General features: G+C 45.8%; 2 protein-coding genes across 7 annotated transcripts in view; one reads left to right on the top strand and one right to left on the bottom strand.

The window, feature by feature from the left end:
• HPS4 (HPS4 biogenesis of lysosomal organelles complex 3 subunit 2) overlaps positions 1-1257 on the bottom strand; it is a 72888-nt gene extending 71631 nt beyond the window's left edge. The window contains exon 1 of one of the 2 annotated variants that reach the window (XM_077295386.1): positions 1144-1257. The gene's annotated coding sequence lies outside the window, so the exon portion shown is untranslated. Of the gene's footprint in view, positions 1-463; positions 636-1143 lie in introns of those variants that run through there. The other variant, XM_077295393.1, reaches the window with a different exon arrangement.
• A 69-nt stretch (positions 1258-1326) lies between these two features.
• On the top strand, positions 1327-18848 carry SRRD (SRR1 domain containing). Of its 5 annotated transcripts, none has more exons than XM_077295407.1 (8): positions 1327-1500; positions 5978-6148; positions 9427-9467; positions 10371-10588; positions 15452-15550; positions 15823-15974; positions 16051-16096; positions 16949-18848. In XM_077295407.1, exons 1-8 carry the CDS (start codon positions 1478-1480, stop codon positions 17138-17140), a joined length of 942 nt encoding a protein of 313 aa, XP_077151522.1. In that variant the 5' UTR covers positions 1327-1477; the 3' UTR covers positions 17141-18848. The 5 variants fall into 5 exon arrangements, with proteins under 5 accessions (XP_077151522.1, XP_077151538.1, XP_077151554.1 ...); XM_077295423.1 differs by having other exon boundaries at positions 1352-1532; XM_077295439.1 differs by lacking the exon at positions 1327-1500 and adding an exon at positions 3056-3068 and having other exon boundaries at positions 16949-17281.
• The last annotated feature ends 893 nt before the right edge of the window (positions 18849-19741 follow it).

The raw sequence follows: 19741 nt of genomic DNA, 5'->3' as shown, positions 1-19741 counted from the left end.
TTTTTATTTTTTTCACTGCAAAAATCATATTTCTGTCACGTCACGACAAGTCACACATATAATTTTGGTGGCACAATTCGCCTGAGAATTGTGGTCACGTGTGACCGTTTCGCCCCAGCCTCAGGGGGTCTCTGCTGCCTGCAGCCTCTGGATAGAAACAAGAAGGTCCCCCCCAAATGTGTGCTATTCACTGACAGCCATTCCTGACTTTGTGCCTTAAAGGTTGCAAAATGGCGGACACAGGTGACAGCATGTTCTCAGAAATAGCAGAATAACACAAAAATGTCCCCATTGTGCATATAGCGACTAGTATACGTGAAATATCCCATGAATGACACTCGCAGGCATGGACCCCAGTAACTTCTATGTGACAAAGGCTCCTCAAAATAAAAGTGCAATGCCATGAAACCCTCAGCAAGAACTAGAACACATAAGTGCTGATATAAGAGTATTTTCTACCCACCTCTCTCTCAGAAGCAGCCACAGCCCTGGTGGATGCAGGGAATGATGGAAGCCAGCTCGGAAGGATAAACTGATCACAAGACGCTTCTCGTGATTTCTCCCTTCAGCGCAGTCATACTGATAAGTCCCCACTAGAGGGAGAACAACCCTTCCTGTTCATACAAGTGACCACTAGGTGGAGCACAACCTCTCACATACCTTAACATTCATACAAGTGACCACTAGGTGGAGCACAACCCTTCCAGTTCCCTGACATTCATACAAGTAACCACTAGGTGGCGCACGATCCTGATTCGTACAAGCTGTATTATGAAGGGGATAGAGATAGAAGTGAGCCGTGAGCGCAGTTGGGGCCATTGCCCTCGTTCAACTAGAGACGCCATTCCCGGTAATCGCTCCATGATACAGACAGACACATGGTAAAACAACACATGAGGTTGTCACAATTCTATTCATTCATGTCAGATGACGCAGCCAGTCACAGCTTAGCTTACAGTTCTCCACCACGATTCACAAGATGACAGCTGAACGCTGATTGGTTGCTGCAGATTACAGGGTTACTTGTTCATATAGATCTTATCAATAAAGCTTATTTTATATTACGGAAGTTCCCATTGAGACCAGTAATTGCGTTCAGTAACTACAGACAGGGAGAGAACGTGACGGAGCGGCGCTTCCTACCTGTACTTCTATTTGGGCGACACAAATGTCTAATGACAGTCCAGTCTTTTCCTACTTTCCAAACAAAAGTCGCATAATATCTGCGCCAGTACACAATAATTACGTCACATCCTGTTTCTGAAAGGTAAGGTAACAGCCACCAATCAATGTGCAGACATAGGAGCGAGGCTTGGGACGCATAACAGCTTCCGGTCTCTTGAAACGCAGAAGATACAACTGGTGGAACGCAAGACAGTGTGACCGATCCAGAGCAGCCCGGGATCCAGCTCCTCCACCGACTGCTATACGAGAAGTGATGTGTCGTTCGTGAACGAGCCGATACCGAGAGCTGGGAATGGAAGGAGTCGGCTCTGCACTGTGAGTGAGATGAAAGCAGTCGGCTCTGCACTGTGAGTGAGATGAAAGCAGTCGGCTCTGCACTGTGAGTGAGATGAAAGCAGTCGGCTCTGCTCTGTGAGTGAGATGAAAGCAGTCGGCTCTGCTCTGTGAGTGAGATGAAAGCAGTCGGCTCTGCTCTGTGAGTGAGATGAAAGCAGTCGGCTCTGCTCTGTGAGTGAGATGAAAGCAGTCGGCTCTGCTCTGTGAGTGAGATGAAAGCAGTCGGCTCTGCTCTGTGAGTGAGATGAAAGCAGTCGGCTCTGCACTGTGAGTGAGATGAAAGCAGTCGGCTCTGCACTGTGAGTGAGATGAAAGCAGTCGGCTCTGCACTGTGAGTGAGATGAAAGCAGTCGGCTCTGCACTGTGAGTGAGATGAAAGCAGTCGGCTCTGCACTGTGAGTGAGATGAAAGCAGTCGGCTCTGCTCTGTGAGTGAGATGAAAGCAGTCGGCTCTGCACTGTGAGTGAGATGAAAGCAGTCGGCTCTGCTCTGTGAGTGAGATGAAAGCAGTCGGCTCTGCACTGTGAGTGAGATGAAAGCAGTCGGCTCTGCTCTGTGAGTGAGATGAAAGCAGTCGGCTCTGCACTGTGAGTGAGATGAAAGCAGTCGGCTCTGCTCTGTGAGTGAGATGAAAGCAGTCGGCTCTGCACTGTGAGTGAGATGAAAGCAGTCGGCTCTGCTCTGTGAGTGAGATGAAAGCAGTCGGCTCTGCACTGTGAGTGAGATGAAAGCAGTCGGCTCTGCTCTGTGAGTGAGATGAAAGCAGTCGGCTCTGCACTGTGAGTGAGATGAAAGCAGTCGGCTCTGCTCTGTGAGTGAGATGAAAGCAGTCGGCTCTGCACTGTGAGTGAGATGAAAGCAGTCGGCTCTGCACCGTGAGTGAGATGAAAGCAGTCGGCTCTGCACCGTGAGTGAGATGAAAGCAGTCGGCTCTGCACTGTGAGTGAGATGAAAGCAGTCGGCTCTGCTCTGTGAGTGAGATGAAAGCAGTCGGCTCTGCACTGTGAGTGAGATGAAAGCAGTCGGCTCTGCTCTGTGAGTGAGATGAAAGCAGTCGGCTCTGCACTGTGAGTGAGATGAAAGCAGTCGGCTCTGCACCGTGAGTGAGATGAAAGCAGTCGGCTCTGCACTGTGAGTGAGATGAAAGCAGTCGGCTCTGCACTGTGAGTGAGATGAAAGCAGTCGGCTCTGCACTGTGAGTGAGATGAAAGCAGTCGGCTCTGCTCTGTGAGTGAGATGAAAGCAGTCGGCTCTGCACTGTGAGTGAGATGAAAGCAGTCGGCTCTGCTCTGTGAGTGAGATGAAAGCAGTCGGCTCTGCACTGTGAGTGAGATGAAAGCAGTCGGCTCTGCACCGTGAGTGAGATGAAAGCAGTCGGCTCTGCACCGTGAGTGAGATGAAAGCAGTCGGCTCTGCACTGTGAGTGAGATGAAAGCAGTCGGCTCTGCTCTGTGAGTGAGATGAAAGCAGTCGGCTCTGCACTGTGAGTGAGATGAAAGCAGTCGGCTCTGCACCGTGAGTGAGATGAAAGCAGTCGGCTCTGCACCGTGAGTGAGATGAAAGCAGTCGGCTCTGCACTGTGAGTGAGATGAAAGCAGTCGGCTCTGCACTGTGAGTGAGATGAAAGCAGTCGGCTCTGCTCTGTGAGTGAGATGAAAGCAGTCGGCTCTGCACTGTGAGTGAGATGAAAGCAGTCGGCTCTGCTCTGTGAGTGAGATGAAAGCAGTCGGCTCTGCACTGTGAGTGAGATGAAAGCAGTCGGCTCTGCACTGTGAGTGAGATGAAAGCAGTCGGCTCTGCTCTGTGAGTGAGATGAAAGCAGTCGGCTCTGCACTGTGAGTGAGATGAAAGCAGTCGGCTCTGCACTGTGAGTGAGATGAAAGCAGTCGGCTCTGCACTGTGAGTGAGATGAAAGCAGTCGGCTCTGCACTGTGAGTGAGATGAAAGCAGTCGGCTCTGCACTGTGAGTGAGATGAAAGCAGTCGGCTCTGCACTGTGAGTGAGATGAAAGCAGTCGGCTCTGCACTGTGAGTGAGATGAAAGCAGTCGGCTCTGCACTGTGAGTGAGATGAAAGCAGTCGGCTCTGCACTGTGAGTGAGATGAAAGCAGTCGGCTCTGCACTGTGAGTGAGATGAAAGCAGTCGGCTCTGCACTGTGAGTGAGATGAAAGCAGTCGGCTCTGCACTGTGAGTGAGATGAAAGCAGTCGGCTCTGCACTGTGAGTGAGATGAAAGCAGTCGGCTCTGCACTGTGAGTGAGACCAGGGTTTTTTTTTCCTTTCCTGGCTATCAGCCTGCGACTCCTATGGGAGGAGCAGTGAGGAGAGAAGGAGCTGTGGACTGTTTGTGAGCACTGGAGAAACGGTGCAGACAAGCACAGGACAGGGGGGATGGGGAAAGAAAAACGAGGGCTTCCTAGTGTTAACCCTTCAGTGCCCCCAGGCTGCAAGCATTAGTGCTACACCATGCTTCAGTGCTGGGGTCAGGATGTGAGTTACCTTAGCTGTCCTTTACTGGCCTCATCCATGGCATCTAGTGTATATATAGTGTGTATAGGAGGAGGGACTCAGCAGATTGTTTGGTATCATAGTATTAGTCAGGACAGGAGCACTGCAGGGAGGAGGATGGGTCAGTTGTTGCTGCTGAGGGTAATATAAAGTGATTTTCGGCAGATCCTGTGGCGAGATCCAGTACAGCTCCAATCATATAGAGTTACCTTGGTTTCACACCTGCATATTCTGCAATCTGTGTGACAATGGCTGCACACGGATCCGTTTTCGTCTCCATTGACTTTCAGTGGTGACAGATGGGCCTTACGTGTGCATCCAGTTGTCACTGTTTTCCCTCGGATCCGTGTGTCTGCATATTTTACCAGACGCACAAAAACGCAAGTTGTTGCAGTTTTGTGTCGTCTGAAAAACACGCAGGGACACGGATGGACCCGTGGCTACACGTCTGGAATTACCATGGAGCACGGATCCAGGACATGCACAGATCCATATGATTTCGTGTGCAGGGATCCTTTATGCGGAACTGAGCATGCTGGGAAGCAAGGACCGTACTGTATGGGAGCAGGGTGCTGCTCCGCATACCTCGTGTCTGTGTACTGATGACTCCCCTCTAATTATACAGACCCAAGACCAGACCCCCTCATTAATAAAAACTACAGACCCTCCCATTAATAAAGGCTACAGACCCACCCTTTAATAAAGGCTGCAGACCCTCATTAATAAAGACTACAGACCCCAAACCAGACCCTCCAGTTAATAAAGGCTACAGACCCCAGACCAGACCCTCCAGTTAATAAAGGCTACAGACCCCAGACCAGACCCTCCACTTTATAAAGGTTATAGACCCCAGACCCTCACATTAATAAACACTACAGACCCCAGATCGGACCCTCACATTGATAAAGGCTACAGACCCCAGACCAGACCCTCCACTCTATAAAGGTTATAGACCCCAGACCAGACCCTCCACTTTATAAAGGTTATAGACCCCAGACCAGACCCTCCCATTAATAAACGCTACAGACCCCAGACCAGACCTTCCCATTAATAAAGGCTACAGACCCCAGACCAGACCCTCCCAGTAAAAAAGGCTACAGACCCCAGACCAGACCCTCCACTTTATAAAGGTTATAGACCCCAGACCAGACCCTCCACTTTATAAAGGTTATAGACTCCAGACCAGACCCTCCACTTTATAAAGGTTATAGACCCCAGACCAGACCCTCCCATTAATAAACACTACAGACCCCAGACCAGACCTTCCCATTAATAAAGGCTACAGACCCCAGACCAGACCCTCCCAGTAAAAAAGGCTACAGACCCCAGACCCTTACATTAATAAAGGCTACAGACCCCAGACCCTCCCATTAATAAAGGCTACAGACCCCAGACCCTTACATTAATAAAGGCTACAGACCCCAGACCCTTACATTAATAAAGGCTACAGACCCCAGACCCTCCCATTAATAAAGGCTACAGACCCCAGACCCTTACATTAATAAAGGCTACAGACCCCAGACCCTTACATTAATAAAGGCTACAGACCCCAGACCAGACCCTCCCAGTAAAAAAGGCTACAGACCCCAGACCAGACCCTCCCAGTAATAAAGACTACAGACCCCAGACCTGACCCTCCCAGTAATAAAGACTACAGACCCCAGACCTGACCCTCCCAGTAATAAAGACTACAGACCCCAGACCAGACCGTCCCAGTAATAAAGGCTACAAACCCCAGACCAGACCCTCCCATTAATAAAGACTACAGACCCCAGACCAGACCATCCCATTAATAAAGGCTACAGACCCCAGACCAGACCCTCAGTCAGCATGCTCTGATCATGTCCCTCCAGTCTCCCTCGTTCCTTCCCTGACTTCCTATATAACTGCCCCTGGTGTGTGCTATGTACAGCGCTGTGGATAATCCTGCTATTATTTGGTCTCTCCAGGTCCAGAATGGAATCAGACACATGGCAGATGGTTAGCAAGAAAAAGGCCATCAAGAAATCATCTCGGCTGCAGGAAAGTACAGCATGTCATTCTGCAGGTTGTGAGCGTCCTCATGAGTTGTACTCGGCCCAAGACTGCACCGATGGAATGAAGCGAATTCATGAAACCATGTAAGTTGCCCATCTGTGTATTGTACTAGGCCACCATGTAGAGAGGACATGACCTGTAACCTGATGTAGGTAAAGAGAGGTTTCCACCTTGGTCAATAAAACCAATGTAAATGATTCTGTAAATGTATGCCCCACGCCTGAGCACCTGTATATACCTGCTATGGACTGATATAAGGCAGAATATAGCTGTTTTTTTTTGCATGCAGACGTCAGGCACGTTGGGAGCTATTCCTGATATCACAACAGACATTTTGTGAATTTAGCTTCACAGATTTCCATAAACACCCATTACCAAATATTACCCAACGGCCAACCAAGTTAGGCCCATCTGTAATCTGCATTATATCTCCACAATGCGAGCAGAGATTTCTAGGAGCTTCGGCTTAAAAAGATTTTCCGTCTTTATGGTATTGGTGACCTATTCTCACTAGCGGTCATCAGTATCAGATTGCTGGGAGTCCCAACACCCAGCACTAGAGATGAGCAGATCGCTCTGTGCAATCACAGTCCATGGTCCAGGTCATTGCTCTCTAGTCGTAATTTCCTTATCCTCCGGGATCCCTGGCTCGGCTCAGGACTAGCTGGGTTGTCATTTGTGTGCCACACGCTGCACAGGTGACGTCATGCCAGACAGGTGATCAATCGCAGAGTTGTGCAAGGTGATCAGTCACAGAGTTGTGCAGGGCGATCAGCTCATCACCACCCAGCACCCCATTTGATCAGGCGTCTTCTGCGCCAGCCGGATGTATACAGTGAGCGGAGCCAGAGCAACAGCACTTTGTACACTATTTATTTGCTGTTACCAAAAACTGCATTGAATAGAAAGTGAATGGCGGTTCTGCCCAATGGCCACTGCATATTGAATGGAGCTGTCATGGGGTTATCACAACAGAGAGGAGCCAGAAGACTGCAGCGTCTGATTGCTCATACTCGTGCTCTGAAAAGAAGCACTTCACCTTTTTAAGTGATGTTAATTTCTTTTGGCAGAACAAGGGTTAATCTGCCATGTTGGGAGCTCTGGGAGTCTGAGCTTTTGCTGAGCACGGTTACCCACTCCTATCCACTTTATAATCTTGGTCCTGACTGAAACACATTGTCAGAGCTAGCTTATGCCTCATGGCTTGGAGGAGAGGTGTTTGGTGCTTATATGAGAAGGACTTTGGAGGAGTTATCTGTGACTGTTGTGTGGGTTTGTAAGTGTGATAATTCCTTTCCCTCCTCTTACTTGGATTTTTCCCTATCTTCCACTCCCTGGTGCAGTCCTGTTATATGTGAGTGAATGTTTGTATGCCTGGTATTTTCATTTACCCATGTTCATGTTGCCTTGTTCATCTGGTTGGTGTACTGTGGTGCATGGCAGCTCCCCTCTTCTCTGGGTGGGGGAAGGGAACAGACAAAGGGCGGATTCAGGAGATAAGCAAGGTTGGTAAGCCCTGGCATCTTCACCTTCAGAAATATCCCGGGGAATAGGGCGAGCTAGGCGCCCCCTAGTGTTAGAGACAGGGAATTAGCCTCTGGTCCTGGGTCATCCGACAGCTGAGTCATGACAGGAGCTCTGCGGTTCCGGCTCTGTTTGCTGTGTACATTTGATCGGAGTCGGATCTGAAAACAGTTGGTCAGTGGGAGTGCGGGGTGTCGGACCGACATCAATCTAATATTGATGACCTATTTATAGGTTGTTAGTATCATAAGGCTAGACAACCCAATTCTTTAACTGCATGTCAATCATTTATTTACAATCCATATTTTCTTTGCTTTCATGATGGCTATATGTTACTGGAGTGGGGAAATATTAATAGTTGGTATGTCTGACTACGGAAAAAGCATAGATAACTGTCATATAAGCACATATACCGCTCTTCCATTACCTTTAATGGGAACTGTACTTTTAACAAACTTTGCATATATCAATAATACAGGCGATTATAAGAGACTTTGTAATGTATCTAATCAGAGAAATCAACTTCCTGCCACACTTATTACACATCTTTCTGCTTTTTCTCTCTCTTGAACTCATGTCCCACTCTGAAAAGACAACTCTATCCTGTCTTGCTCACACATGACGGAGGATTGCCAGCTACTTGTGGTGTCATGTGATAAAGCCCATTACACTCTATAACAAGGGTCCCCAACCTGTGGCTCGGTGACCCATGATGTGTGGCACGTGGCTGTCTGCCAGCTTGGTGCATTAGCACCGGGTCTAGTTAACAGCTGTGAATAGAAGGTCTCCAGATGGTGACGTCTGTGAGTAGTCCCGCACAGAAGAGCAGATCTGGATGCTCATATCCTGGGGTGGAATATAGTACGAGATAAGATGATACTGCACATTGGAGGGGTGCGTGAAGCTGGATGCCGTAGTGTGATGGGAGTGCTTGATGTGAGAATATTAAATGTGGTTATGTTGGAAACAACTGAATGTAATTGTCTATAATGGAGGAGGGTACAAGGTCTGGGAATCTTTGGCTATCATTATGCTAGTAAAGGGGGTTTGGGGTGTCACTAATTTGTGGGTCATGGGAGGAACTGGATGTAGTTCACAACCATCTCCCAGAGCTGAATCTGGCTTTCAAGTTAAGAAAGGTTGGGGTCTGCTGCTCTATGGTGAGGGGAAAGGGTAGGAGTGAGGAGCAGGGAGAGGAAACAGGCTGAGGGAGACCCAGATAAATAGTGCTGAGCTTTCTAACAAGGCTTTTACCTCACCCCAGAGATTGATTCATATGTACACTCATCAGCAATGTAATGTAATCCATACATGCTGCTGATGGTTTTCTCTGTGTGCTAAAAAAAAGAGAAGATCAGGAATCAATACCCGTGTGCTTTGCTGTGTATAGGAGAGGTTATAGCAGCTAGTCTCTACTCACCAGGTCAGAGTGCATTGAGAGTTAGAGATAGAGGCTTCAGAGGGGAAAACTGGTGAAAATACAGGATACAAGTCAAATAATGGCCAGAAAGCGTTATTTCTTATACACTGGACAGTTTGTTCTGAAAGGATAACTGAAAATGAAGATCCCCTATTAATTGCTGTGCAGTGCCTGGATATAATATAAATACTGTATACAAAAATGTTATCAAAGAAAGAAAAATGATCTCCCATAATGCAATGTAGCACTGATGACTTCTGCATCTGTCATAGAAGATGAAAAATGAAATTGACAGAGTGCTGGATCCGCCTGCTGCTCTTCCCAGCAAATAGGATAAATCTGAAATCTGCCGCAGCCTTTGACATACTGTATACCCATAGCTTCTAGTATAACTGTTTCTCTTGTTATATTTAACAGGACAGATCTGCGGGCATCTGACTTTTGGGCTGCTTGTCAAGGTAAGAAAGCTGGGACCCACAGACTGTAGACGCTACGTTTTAATAGCAGAAAAAGTGCCACAAACCTTGAAGCTAAGTTTTCCCTGAACATATAGTGATTTCTATAGAGGACGTGGCTGAGTTTATTCCGTTTGTCTTCCATATGTCATTGGCAATTACTATCTGTAATATCACTGATTTCTGTGTATGGTAGGTTTATTGCCCGTACATGAACCAATAACTTTTGGTACCACTGACAATCACTAATGAGTACTGCTATGTAAGTTACTAAAATAAAATGTTCCCTCTGAAAATTTAGTTTTATTGGTTGAAGTGGATGGAACTCATTGGGATATGTGACTTGGCTGGAAGCTGATATTTCATATTTAGTAGGCGTTTATAGCATTATGGCAGGGGGCAACTGGAAAAGATAAGCTCTGGGGACCAGACAATTAAGGAGGAATTAAACTTTCTTCTTGATTTTTCATATTGACCATCCACTGTATTTGCCTGCAGACATGTGGGTGTCCACGTGCCGAGCCCCTCACCAATAGCGTAGTTGACCTCTAAAAACCGCAGCTGAGCTGAGCTGTTCACTCGGATATCTATTGTGTGATCAGTTAGCGTCTCAGGCCATGGGCCCCCACTGGTCTACAGGTAAATGCAGTGGATGGTAAATATGAAAAATCAAGAAGAAAGTTTCATTCTTCTTCAAGGTCTGGTCAATAGGGCATGGATGTGACAGGTCCTTCAGAGCTTATCTTTTTACGTTGCCTTCTTCTCTTTCATAAAGCCAATGCACATTAAGGTCCTATGCAACTTAACTTCTTGGGTTCTCTCAAATATGTTTCTTTACCTACTATTAAACTCACCTGACCAAGACAATTGTTTACTAGTTTGTCACCAATTATGCATTTCCACTAGGTCGTCTACTGAAATGTCAAGAGTTATCACCAGTGACTTCAGATGACTGCAGTGTTCATGAGAAGTTAATGAAGAACCTGAACCTTGAGGGCTCCATATCTACCCACATTTCTCTCCAACACTATGACTGTGTATGCTATGGCCTGGGAAATTTCACATCCTGTGTTATATCCCGTCATCAAATGGCTTTCCTACTCTTATTCCTGGAACAATTTAAGGTGATGATTGATCATTATAAGAACATAGTAACATAGTAAGGCCGAAAAAAGATATTTGTCCATCCAGTTCAGCCTATATTCCATCATAATAAATCCCCAGATCTACGTCCTTCTACAGAACCTAATAATTGTATGATACAATATTGTTCTGCTCCAGGAAGACATCCAGGCCTCTCTTGAACCCCTCGACTGAGTTCGCCATCACCACCTCCTCAGGCAAAGAATTCCAGATTCTCACTGCCCTAACAGTAAAGAATCCTCTTCTATGTTGGTGGAAAAACCTTCTCTCCTCCAGACGCAAAGAATGCCCCCTTGTGCCCGTCACCTTCCTTGGTATAAACAGATCCTCAGCGAGATATTTGTATTGTCCCCTTATATACTTATACATGGTTATTAGATCGCCCCTCAGTCGTCTTTTTTTCTAGACTAAATAATCCTCATTTCGCTAATCTATCTGGGTATTGTAGTTCTCCCATCCCCTTTATTAATTTTGTTGCCCTCCTTTGTACTCTCTCTAGTTCCATTATTTATATATCTATAATATAACGCTGGGAGCGTCACTCTGTCCGAAGCCTTTATAGACTGCGCAAGCGCCGGCGCAGTCAGGACCCCACAGAGTGACGCTCCCAGGAGATCGCGGTATGCGTAAGCACTGAACGCACACCGCGATCTCCAACGGAGAAGCGGGGACGAGCCACGGAGCCAGGAGGGTGAGTATATTTACCTGTCCTCCGTTCCACCGCTGCGCGCGAGCCTCCGTCCTCCACATCCTCTGCCTGAGACGTTCAGTTCAGAGGGCACGATGACGCGCTTAATGCGCGCCGCCCTCTGACTGAACAGTCACAGCCAGAGGACAGGACCCGGAAGACAGACCGGCGCGCAGCAGTGGAACGGGAGGACAGGTAAATATAGCAAGTGCCGGGGGCCTGAGCTAGCGGCCACCCCGGCACCTGACCCCCACAGCGCGCCGGTGTCCCCGCCTGCTCAGGCCCCCAGCACAGCCACGCACAGCCGCCCGCAGTCAGCAGAGCCACGCACAGCCCCCCCGCAGTCAGCAGAGCCACGCACAGCCCCCCGCAGTCAGCAGAGCCACGCACAGCCGCCCGCACTCAGCAGAGCCACGCACAGCCGCCCGCACTCAGCACAGCCACGCACAGCCGCCCGCACTCAGCACAGCCACGCACAGCCGCCCGCACTCAGCACAGCCACGCACAGCCGCCCGCACTCAGCACAGCCACGCACAGCCGCCCGCACTCAGCACAGCCACGCACAGCCGCCCGCACTCAGCACAGCCACGCACAGCCGCCCGCACTCAGCACAGCCACGCACAGCCGCCCGCACTCAGCACAGCCACGCACAGCCGCCCGCACTCAGCACAGCCACGCACAGCCGCCCGCACTCAGCACAGCCGCCCGCACTCAGCACAGCCGCCCGCACTCAGCACAGCCGCCCGCACTCAGCACAGCCGCCCGCACTCAGCACAGCCGCCCGCACTCAGCACAGCCGCCCGCACTCAGCACAGCCGCCCGCACTCAGCACAGCCGCCCGCACTCAGCACAGCCGCACTCGGGCAGTAGAGCCGGAGAGAGAAAGATGGGAGCAACATATGGCAGAATGGAAACAGGAACAGGCAGAATGGGGGCGCGGGATGGGAGCAGCACATGACAGGATGGGGGTGCAGGATGGGAGCACATGACAGGATGGGGCACAGGATGGGAGCAGCACATGACAGGATGGGAGCAGCACATGACAGAATGGGGGCACACACACATGACAGGATGGGGGTGTAGGATGCAGCAGCATATGACAGGATGGGGGCGCAGGATGGGAGCACATGACAGGATGGGGACGAAGGATTGAGCAGCACATGACAGGATGGGGGCGCAGGATGGAGGAGCACATGACAGGATGGGGGCGCAGGATGGAGCAGCACATGACAGGATGGGGCCGCAGGATGGAGGAGCACATGACAGGATGGGGACGCAGGATGGAGCAGCACATGACAGGATGGGGACGCAGGATGGAGCAGCACATGACAGGATGGTGACCATATACCAATATAAATGCTCGCCACCCGGGCGTAGAACGGGTTCAATAGCTAGTATATATATATATATATATATATATATATATATATATATATATATATATATATATATATATATATATATATATATATATATATATATATACACAATATAATAATGGAATATATATATATATATATATATATATATATATATATATATATATATATATATAGGCACCATATCTGTGAGGTTCTGATCCTATCTCATATGGAGTGAAGATGTGCAGAGGAGAGGAGAAATCTGAAGGGGCCACAGCCCCTTCTTTGTATTGATCAGAGGAACACTGTGGTCAGACCCTAGCCAATTACAATGTCCTAGGCCTAATTTTTTTTCTCATGACAAAAAGCACCAAAATCTATCTGGCTTCCATTACAAGCGATATTTGCAGTGTCTCGTGTACATGGGACCACCCTTGCTTGTTATGTGTTGCTTTATTTGGCAATTATGAACAATTTATCGATGTTGCGATTGGCTACAAAGCTGCATGTGACAAGCAGGTGCCACCACCCTATGTCCAGGGACACCTGTATACAAATTTTTATGGCAGCATAGAAGATTTCTGGGCACTAATCCCAATATATTATTGAATTAAATGATTTATATCTTTACTCCCTCTTTACTTTTTGTTACAGTCTTAGATTTTGGAAAAGAGAAGAGCCAACTCAGCAATTTAGTAGTTGTTTTTCTGTGCGCTGAGATATGTGAAAGCCCAGATTATGATAATATTTGCAGAAAGTTCAACATCACTGTGTACATGTGCAATGAAGACCTTGGATTAATTGCATACGTGCAACGAGATAAAAGAGCTTGTTCATTTGCATGCCAACAGGCAACGCGCTTTGAACGTATAGTTATTTTTCAAGCTCTTGAAAAAAACTATACGTTTGAAACACATTGCCTTTTCACATGTAAGCGAACAAGCTCTTTTATCTCATTGCACATATGCAACAAATCCAAAATAATCTAAGCAGCCCCCCAATCAAGTTCCAAAGAAACTCAAGCTGTCCAGGGTGCATCAGTGTCAGCACAAACTATCCGTCGATATATGAGTGGAATGAAACGCTATGGCAGGAGACCCAGGAGGACCCCACAGCTGACACAGACATAAAAAACTAGACTGCAGTTTGCCAAAATGTATGCGAGTAAGCCAAAATCCTTCTGGGAAAGTGTCTTGTGGACAAATGAGATTAAGATAGAGCTTTTGGGTAAAGATGTTTACTGAAAGCTGGAAGATGCCTTCAAAGAAAAGAACACCGTACCTACAGTCAAATATGTTGGAGATTCAAAGATGTTTTGAGGTTGTTTTGCTACCTCTTTCACTGGGTGCCTTACCTGTGTGCAAGGCATCATGAAATCTGAAGATTACTAAAGGATTTTGGGTTGCAATGTAATGCCCAGTGTCAGAAAGCTGGACTTATGTCCTAGGTCATGGGTCTTCCAGCAGGACAATGACCCCAAACATAATTCAAGAAGCACCCAGAAATGGATGGAAATAAATCCTGGAGAGTTCTGATGTGGTCAGCAATGAGTTTGGATCTAAATACCATTAAACACCAGTGGAGAGATCTTCAAAGAGGAGCGACTTTGAGAAGTATGCAAAAGAAGAGTGGTCCAAAATTCCAGCTGAGAGGTGTAAGAAGCTTGTTGATTGTTATAGGAAGTAATTGATTGCAGTTATTTATTCCAAAGGGTGTGCATCCAAATATTGAGTTGAGGGTGCCAACAATTTTACCCGGCCCATTTTGGGGGTTTTGTGTGAAACTCTATCCAATTTGCCTTTTTTTCTATGTTTTTTTGTGTTGTTCCAATACACACAAAGTGTTCTGTCCCCACATGAGGCGAATGGAGGTGTGGTTGACTATTAAGGGTTGTGAGAGAGATTCGTACCTTCAGTATTTCCTCGATGTGAGGCAGACAGGACCAATGCTGTTCAGCGTCCGGAGAAATGATGCACACCAGGGATTGTGCAATCCAGACTTGTTCATTTGGAAATCTGGACATACAGCGTATAACTGGTAATACAGTACTTTCTCCAGAAATGCAGGTGTAGACAAGGTACAGTAAGATGTAGCACCAAGTATTGACTGCAAGTGTTAACAGCTAGAGGTCGAAAGACTGATGCCTTCCTAAGCCCGGTTCAAGCGTGTCCCCTCACAACAGCAAGTAAACTGAAAATGAAATGGCTGCCAGAGGAAGAGAAGACTTGACCCCTGAACTGGAAGTGGAAGACATGCCCAAAAGAATTAATGAATAACAAGCTGCCATACGGAAAAAGGCCATTGGGTGGCAACAGTAAAATATAACAACATACATGGAACACACACAAAGGAAATAAACACGTGTATAACAAAACGTATAATGGCAATAATTTTATGAAAGAAATGCTTCATCTTCTGGAACAATTTCAAGGGTGCTAACACTTTCGGCCATGACTACATATTTGGTGATGCTGGACTTTCTTAAACTTTTCTGATTAAAGATTCCACAAAGGAAAAAAAATTGCCCTGTAAATACACCCATGTACACCATAATCTCTTGCTGTAGTTCTAGTGGATCTCCTCTGGAAAATGCTGACACTGAAATCACCTCTTAGGGCACATAATGCAGTAGTGACATGGACTTTTATTCTCTACCCACAGTTATTTTGTCCTTGTGGTTGAAGTATGGAGATTTCAAGGGCGCCAGTGACATAAATCAGAAGGAGCAGATTACAGTGATAGGTCTGGACCTTGACATGATTTCAGTGTTTTTTGCTCTCTTTTTCTCTGTTCAGATCCCCAGACACCAGTGCTATGTTTTTGATCCAATATTCTCTCGGTTGGAGATTGCTGTACTCCGGGAACTAGGGCTGACACCTGTGATGAAAAATGAAGTAAGTTTTGCCAAATGCAGATTTGTTACAAGGGTACAGCCTTATAAATATCCCCTAATTAGTATCCATGCTTGGATTGGTCAAGTGCTCATATTTTTTTCATCCAAAAGAGGGGGTTAAACCGCTGTTAGACCCTTCTGGTCGCAACATTCCTTTATTGGGGGGGGTCAATATAAGAGGCCCATAAACTGACCGGTCATGTTCATATGGCTTTCTTATCTGCATTTGTGGCACATGAACAAGGAGGCTGTGATGTGTGTGCTTCATTGCAGGAGGGTAAGCATGCTGTCCGGAAGCCCACCGTGTTCTACATGCTGCATTGTGGCAAGGCGCTGTATAATAACCTGCTATGGAGGAACTGGTCATGTGAGGCTTTGTCGCAAACAATCATCATTGGCAATAGTTTCAAGGGAATAGAAGAAAGGTAAGTAAGAGTAAATCACCACGCTATTCGTTTGAGAAGTATATAGCTCCCGTTTCATGGTGATCTTATATTATAGATTGATTTCCAGAATCCTGCAGAGAGATTACCCTTATGTATATAAGGTAGGCCCCATTTCATTATCTTACTCTATACTATCCTATCTACCCTTCTAGACTTTATTAAGATCTTCTGTTCTTTCTGGACTTTGGATCTCCAGCATGTAATCTGCTGATCAGTCAGATAGAAAATGCAGAGCAGAAGGGTCAGATTCGATTTACTATTGTTTTTCTTAGTGGGACCAGTATCTCCTATACAGATTCTACTTGTTCTGTTTCTTTTTTTACTTCAGCTATAAATAATCAAGGTTAAACATGTTTTGGCAGAAAATGGCAATATCCTTCTTATTTGCTTACAGGATAGATTGCTAAAATGTATATCTTACCATTTTTCACAATATTAACTGCATAATTATTAAGCAAATCTCTTAAAACTGATGAGGCTGGTCATCTGATCATTTTTTACATTTGCGTGTATTAAGTTTCTGCCCACCCAGCCTGACTCAGAGCTGCGGCTTGTACTGAGCAGTTTGAGATATTCTCAGGAAGGAGGGACAGTGAGGAACAGTTTCTTGTGGGTTAGTGTGCAGGGGTGTATACAAAAATCTTTGTCACTAACTGCAATCTCGCAATATTTAAAATGTCCCCTGCCCCTGATGTGTCCTTTATTTTTCACCTAGAGCTTCAAAACCCTTGCCTCACTTCTCATAATGATACAACTAATTGTTGAAACTCCTACAGCCACCACTGGGGGGAGCACTCTGTATGTGTGTTTATGCAGCGCCTATTGAGCTCAGTGGGAGCGCTACAAATGAGTCCCCCCTAGTGGTGGCTAATTACGAAGCAATAGTAGCTCAGGGCCCAGCTGCATGTCTCTTGATGCTCCACTACTGCTACTAATGTTCTGTCTTTCCACAGAGTTTACAAGTTGTAGAAGAAAGTCCATTTCCAGAAAGTAATCACTACAGCGATGTTTTCAATGACACATCTATTCATAGATTTCCTATGGCTGAACTAAAAAAATTACCTAAGGAAACATGGCTATCTCAAGATGAACCTCAATACCGAGACTCTGAAGACCTGGAAATCATTCTCTGTCCCACTACATAGTGACTGTTCCAGTAGATGTATATCATGGGGAAGACGTTGGGTTATCTCTGTGCCCCAGTCATCACCAGTGAAGAAGCTTTTCCAGAACTAGAGTCTGGTTTACTGATGTACTAGATGTACAAGTATAAAGCCATGACAGATCCCTCCATACATACACACCTGGGTCCATGATACTACAATCAGAAGATCAGAGAAAACCAAAGAGTGGTGCCTGCTACATACACTCCTCAACATTGACATTTCAGCACCAAGAAGGAAATTTCATGGAATTGTGGAAATCACAGGGTGGATATATGTGTTAAATATATGCAAATGATGACAAAATGGAAACATTTTTAAAATATCTTGATTTATTCAGCATAGAGTATAAGTGCCACTTGTAGAAATACCCGCACTTGCATGCCTTGGCTGCTATCATGTTCCAGGAGCCATTTTTAAAATCCACAGTGTTAGACTGCATTTTCTACTTTGAGCAGGCTGCATGGCCTAAGCGTGTTACCATGGCCTGCAGTGTCTTCGGACTTGTCTTACATCGAGTACATCTGGGATGTCATTGGTTGGCAATTGCAAAAACTGCTGCCAGCAGAGGATCTTGATTATTTGCGTGTCCAAATTTATTCAGCATGGCAGAATATTCCTCAGACAACCATTAATAACCTCACTGATAGCAGCCAAATTGTAAAGTGCGTGCATTTTTGCATGTGGCTCATACTCGATACTGAATAAATAAAAATATTTTAAAAATGTTTCTATTTTTCCTTCATTTGCATATAATTAACATGCCTATTGTGATTTCTATAATTCCACAAATTTTCCGTGTTAGTGTTAGAATTCCATTGTAGAGGAGTATATATGAAATTATTTTAGTATAAATATAGGAAAGCAGGAGGTAAAGTCCTGGATAATAATAATCATAATCTTTATTTTTTATATAGCGCTAACATATTCCGCAGCGCTTTACAGTTTGCACACATTATCAACACTGTCCCCGATGGGGCTCACAATCTAAATTCCCTATCAGTATGTCTTTGGAATGTGGGAGGAAACCGGAGAACCCGGAGGAAACCCACGCAAACATGGGGAGAACATACAAACTCCTTGCAGATGTTGTCCTTGGTGGGAATTGAACTCAGGACAGTGTTTTTAATGAACAGGATTCTGGGCCCAGAATTTAGGAGCGACCAAAAGAGCTTGGGTGGGAATGGTTGCTCCCATACGTTCCAATCCAGGCTTACCGGTCCTATATAATGCAGCTGGGTTGGCTCAAGTGAATGTGATGTGTTGGAGTTGGAGAGTAACCACTAGTGGTGATCACACTGAGCCTAAAGCAGGACCTGTATTGCTGTCTGAGTGATACGTTGTTGCTTTGCCTTCCCTGAGATAGGACTGTGATTTTTCTTATTTTGTTTGTGCCAGAAAAAAGCTGTTTTTCATTTGAGAACTGTGAACGTTTACGGAGTTTAATAAACCTTACACGTTTTGGACATGGACCCGGTGCTTGTATGAACTCTAGTGCCTACCTGAGAGTGTGAATCTCTATAATGGACATTACAGTGCCAGGAACCTCTTATTGGTTATTGTGTCCATATCATCAATTTGTGATGTGAGATTTGATGATAGCATTTCCAGACAGAAAAAAAGAAATTGTTAATATTTCATCATGGAATATTTTGTATTACTTTTTACATTGTAAATAAATGGCTTTGACAATATCATTTTTTAATGCTTTCTAGCTCCTCCTGTCCTACTGAAGTGATTGAGACATCCAGCCTCATCAGTGGTGCACTGAGTACATCGTCATTCATATCACTCCATTTCTTTGCCTGTTGTTGGCTACTACTGGACCTGGCCAGCTCTTCTGACATGTCTGACTTGAGTTTTTCATGAAATAACTATTCTGGAACCTCATTTCTCATAACTTTATTTTGTGCCTTTCCTCCATTATTCCTCCTGAATATCTATGAATTGACAACTTGGTGTTACCATTCCTTCCGTCAAAGGGATGTGTCCCTAAATAGTTTGACATTGTCCCTATTGATTGGACAGTGTCATACTGTGTAGGGACACAACTCTATTTGGTAGCACTCAGTTGTCAATTTATTAATATATTTCTAAGGGTAATAACAGAGGAACAGCACCATGCAGTGTTCTAGTAAAAGATGGTGTTGAATTGTTGTTTTATTAGAATGCTTTATTATGTTATATTATTTCCTAAAGTAGACCTGTAAGAACTTCCACATATTATTTATCCAATTCATGACTGGGCTATTTATGCTCCTTCCTGACCAGAGACATTTTTAGGTTTTATCGTACATGTTCTTTCCCCTTCACGATCGATGACATATATGTACGTCAGCGGCTGTGTCCTTGCCATTGATGCAGGCTCACACACTGAGCCTGCATTTTTCTTAACAGCCACAGGTGGAATAGCAATACACCCGCGGCTGTTAACCAGTTAAATGCTACTGTTAATCGCTTACAGCAGCATTTACCACGTGCAGGCAGATTGTGCATCATTGACCTGGCCATTATCGCGCCCGTCATGTGATCGTGGGGCGCCGATGGGTTGTCATGACAGCCAAAGATCTGCAGAAGACCCCC

The sequence above is a fragment of the Ranitomeya variabilis genome, chromosome 1 (genome assembly GCF_051348905.1).
Source record: "Ranitomeya variabilis isolate aRanVar5 chromosome 1, aRanVar5.hap1, whole genome shotgun sequence".
NCBI classification, from domain to species: domain Eukaryota; kingdom Metazoa; phylum Chordata; class Amphibia; order Anura; family Dendrobatidae; genus Ranitomeya; species Ranitomeya variabilis.
The sequence above is the reverse complement of the archived record's forward strand: the minus strand, read 5'-3'. Positions and strand labels throughout refer to the sequence as shown.

Excerpts from the sequence above, each read along its gene's own strand:
- SRRD (XM_077295407.1), top strand. The coding sequence starts at position 1,478 with ATGGAAGGAGTCGGCTCTGCACT. Across the intron at positions 9,468-10,370 it reads CTTTTGGGCTGCTTGTCAAG|GTCGTCTACTGAAATGTCAA; the intron begins GTAAGAAAGCTG and ends CATTTCCACTAG. Across the intron at positions 15,975-16,050 it reads TTCAAGGGAATAGAAGAAAG|ATTGATTTCCAGAATCCTGC; the intron begins GTAAGTAAGAGT and ends CTTATATTATAG.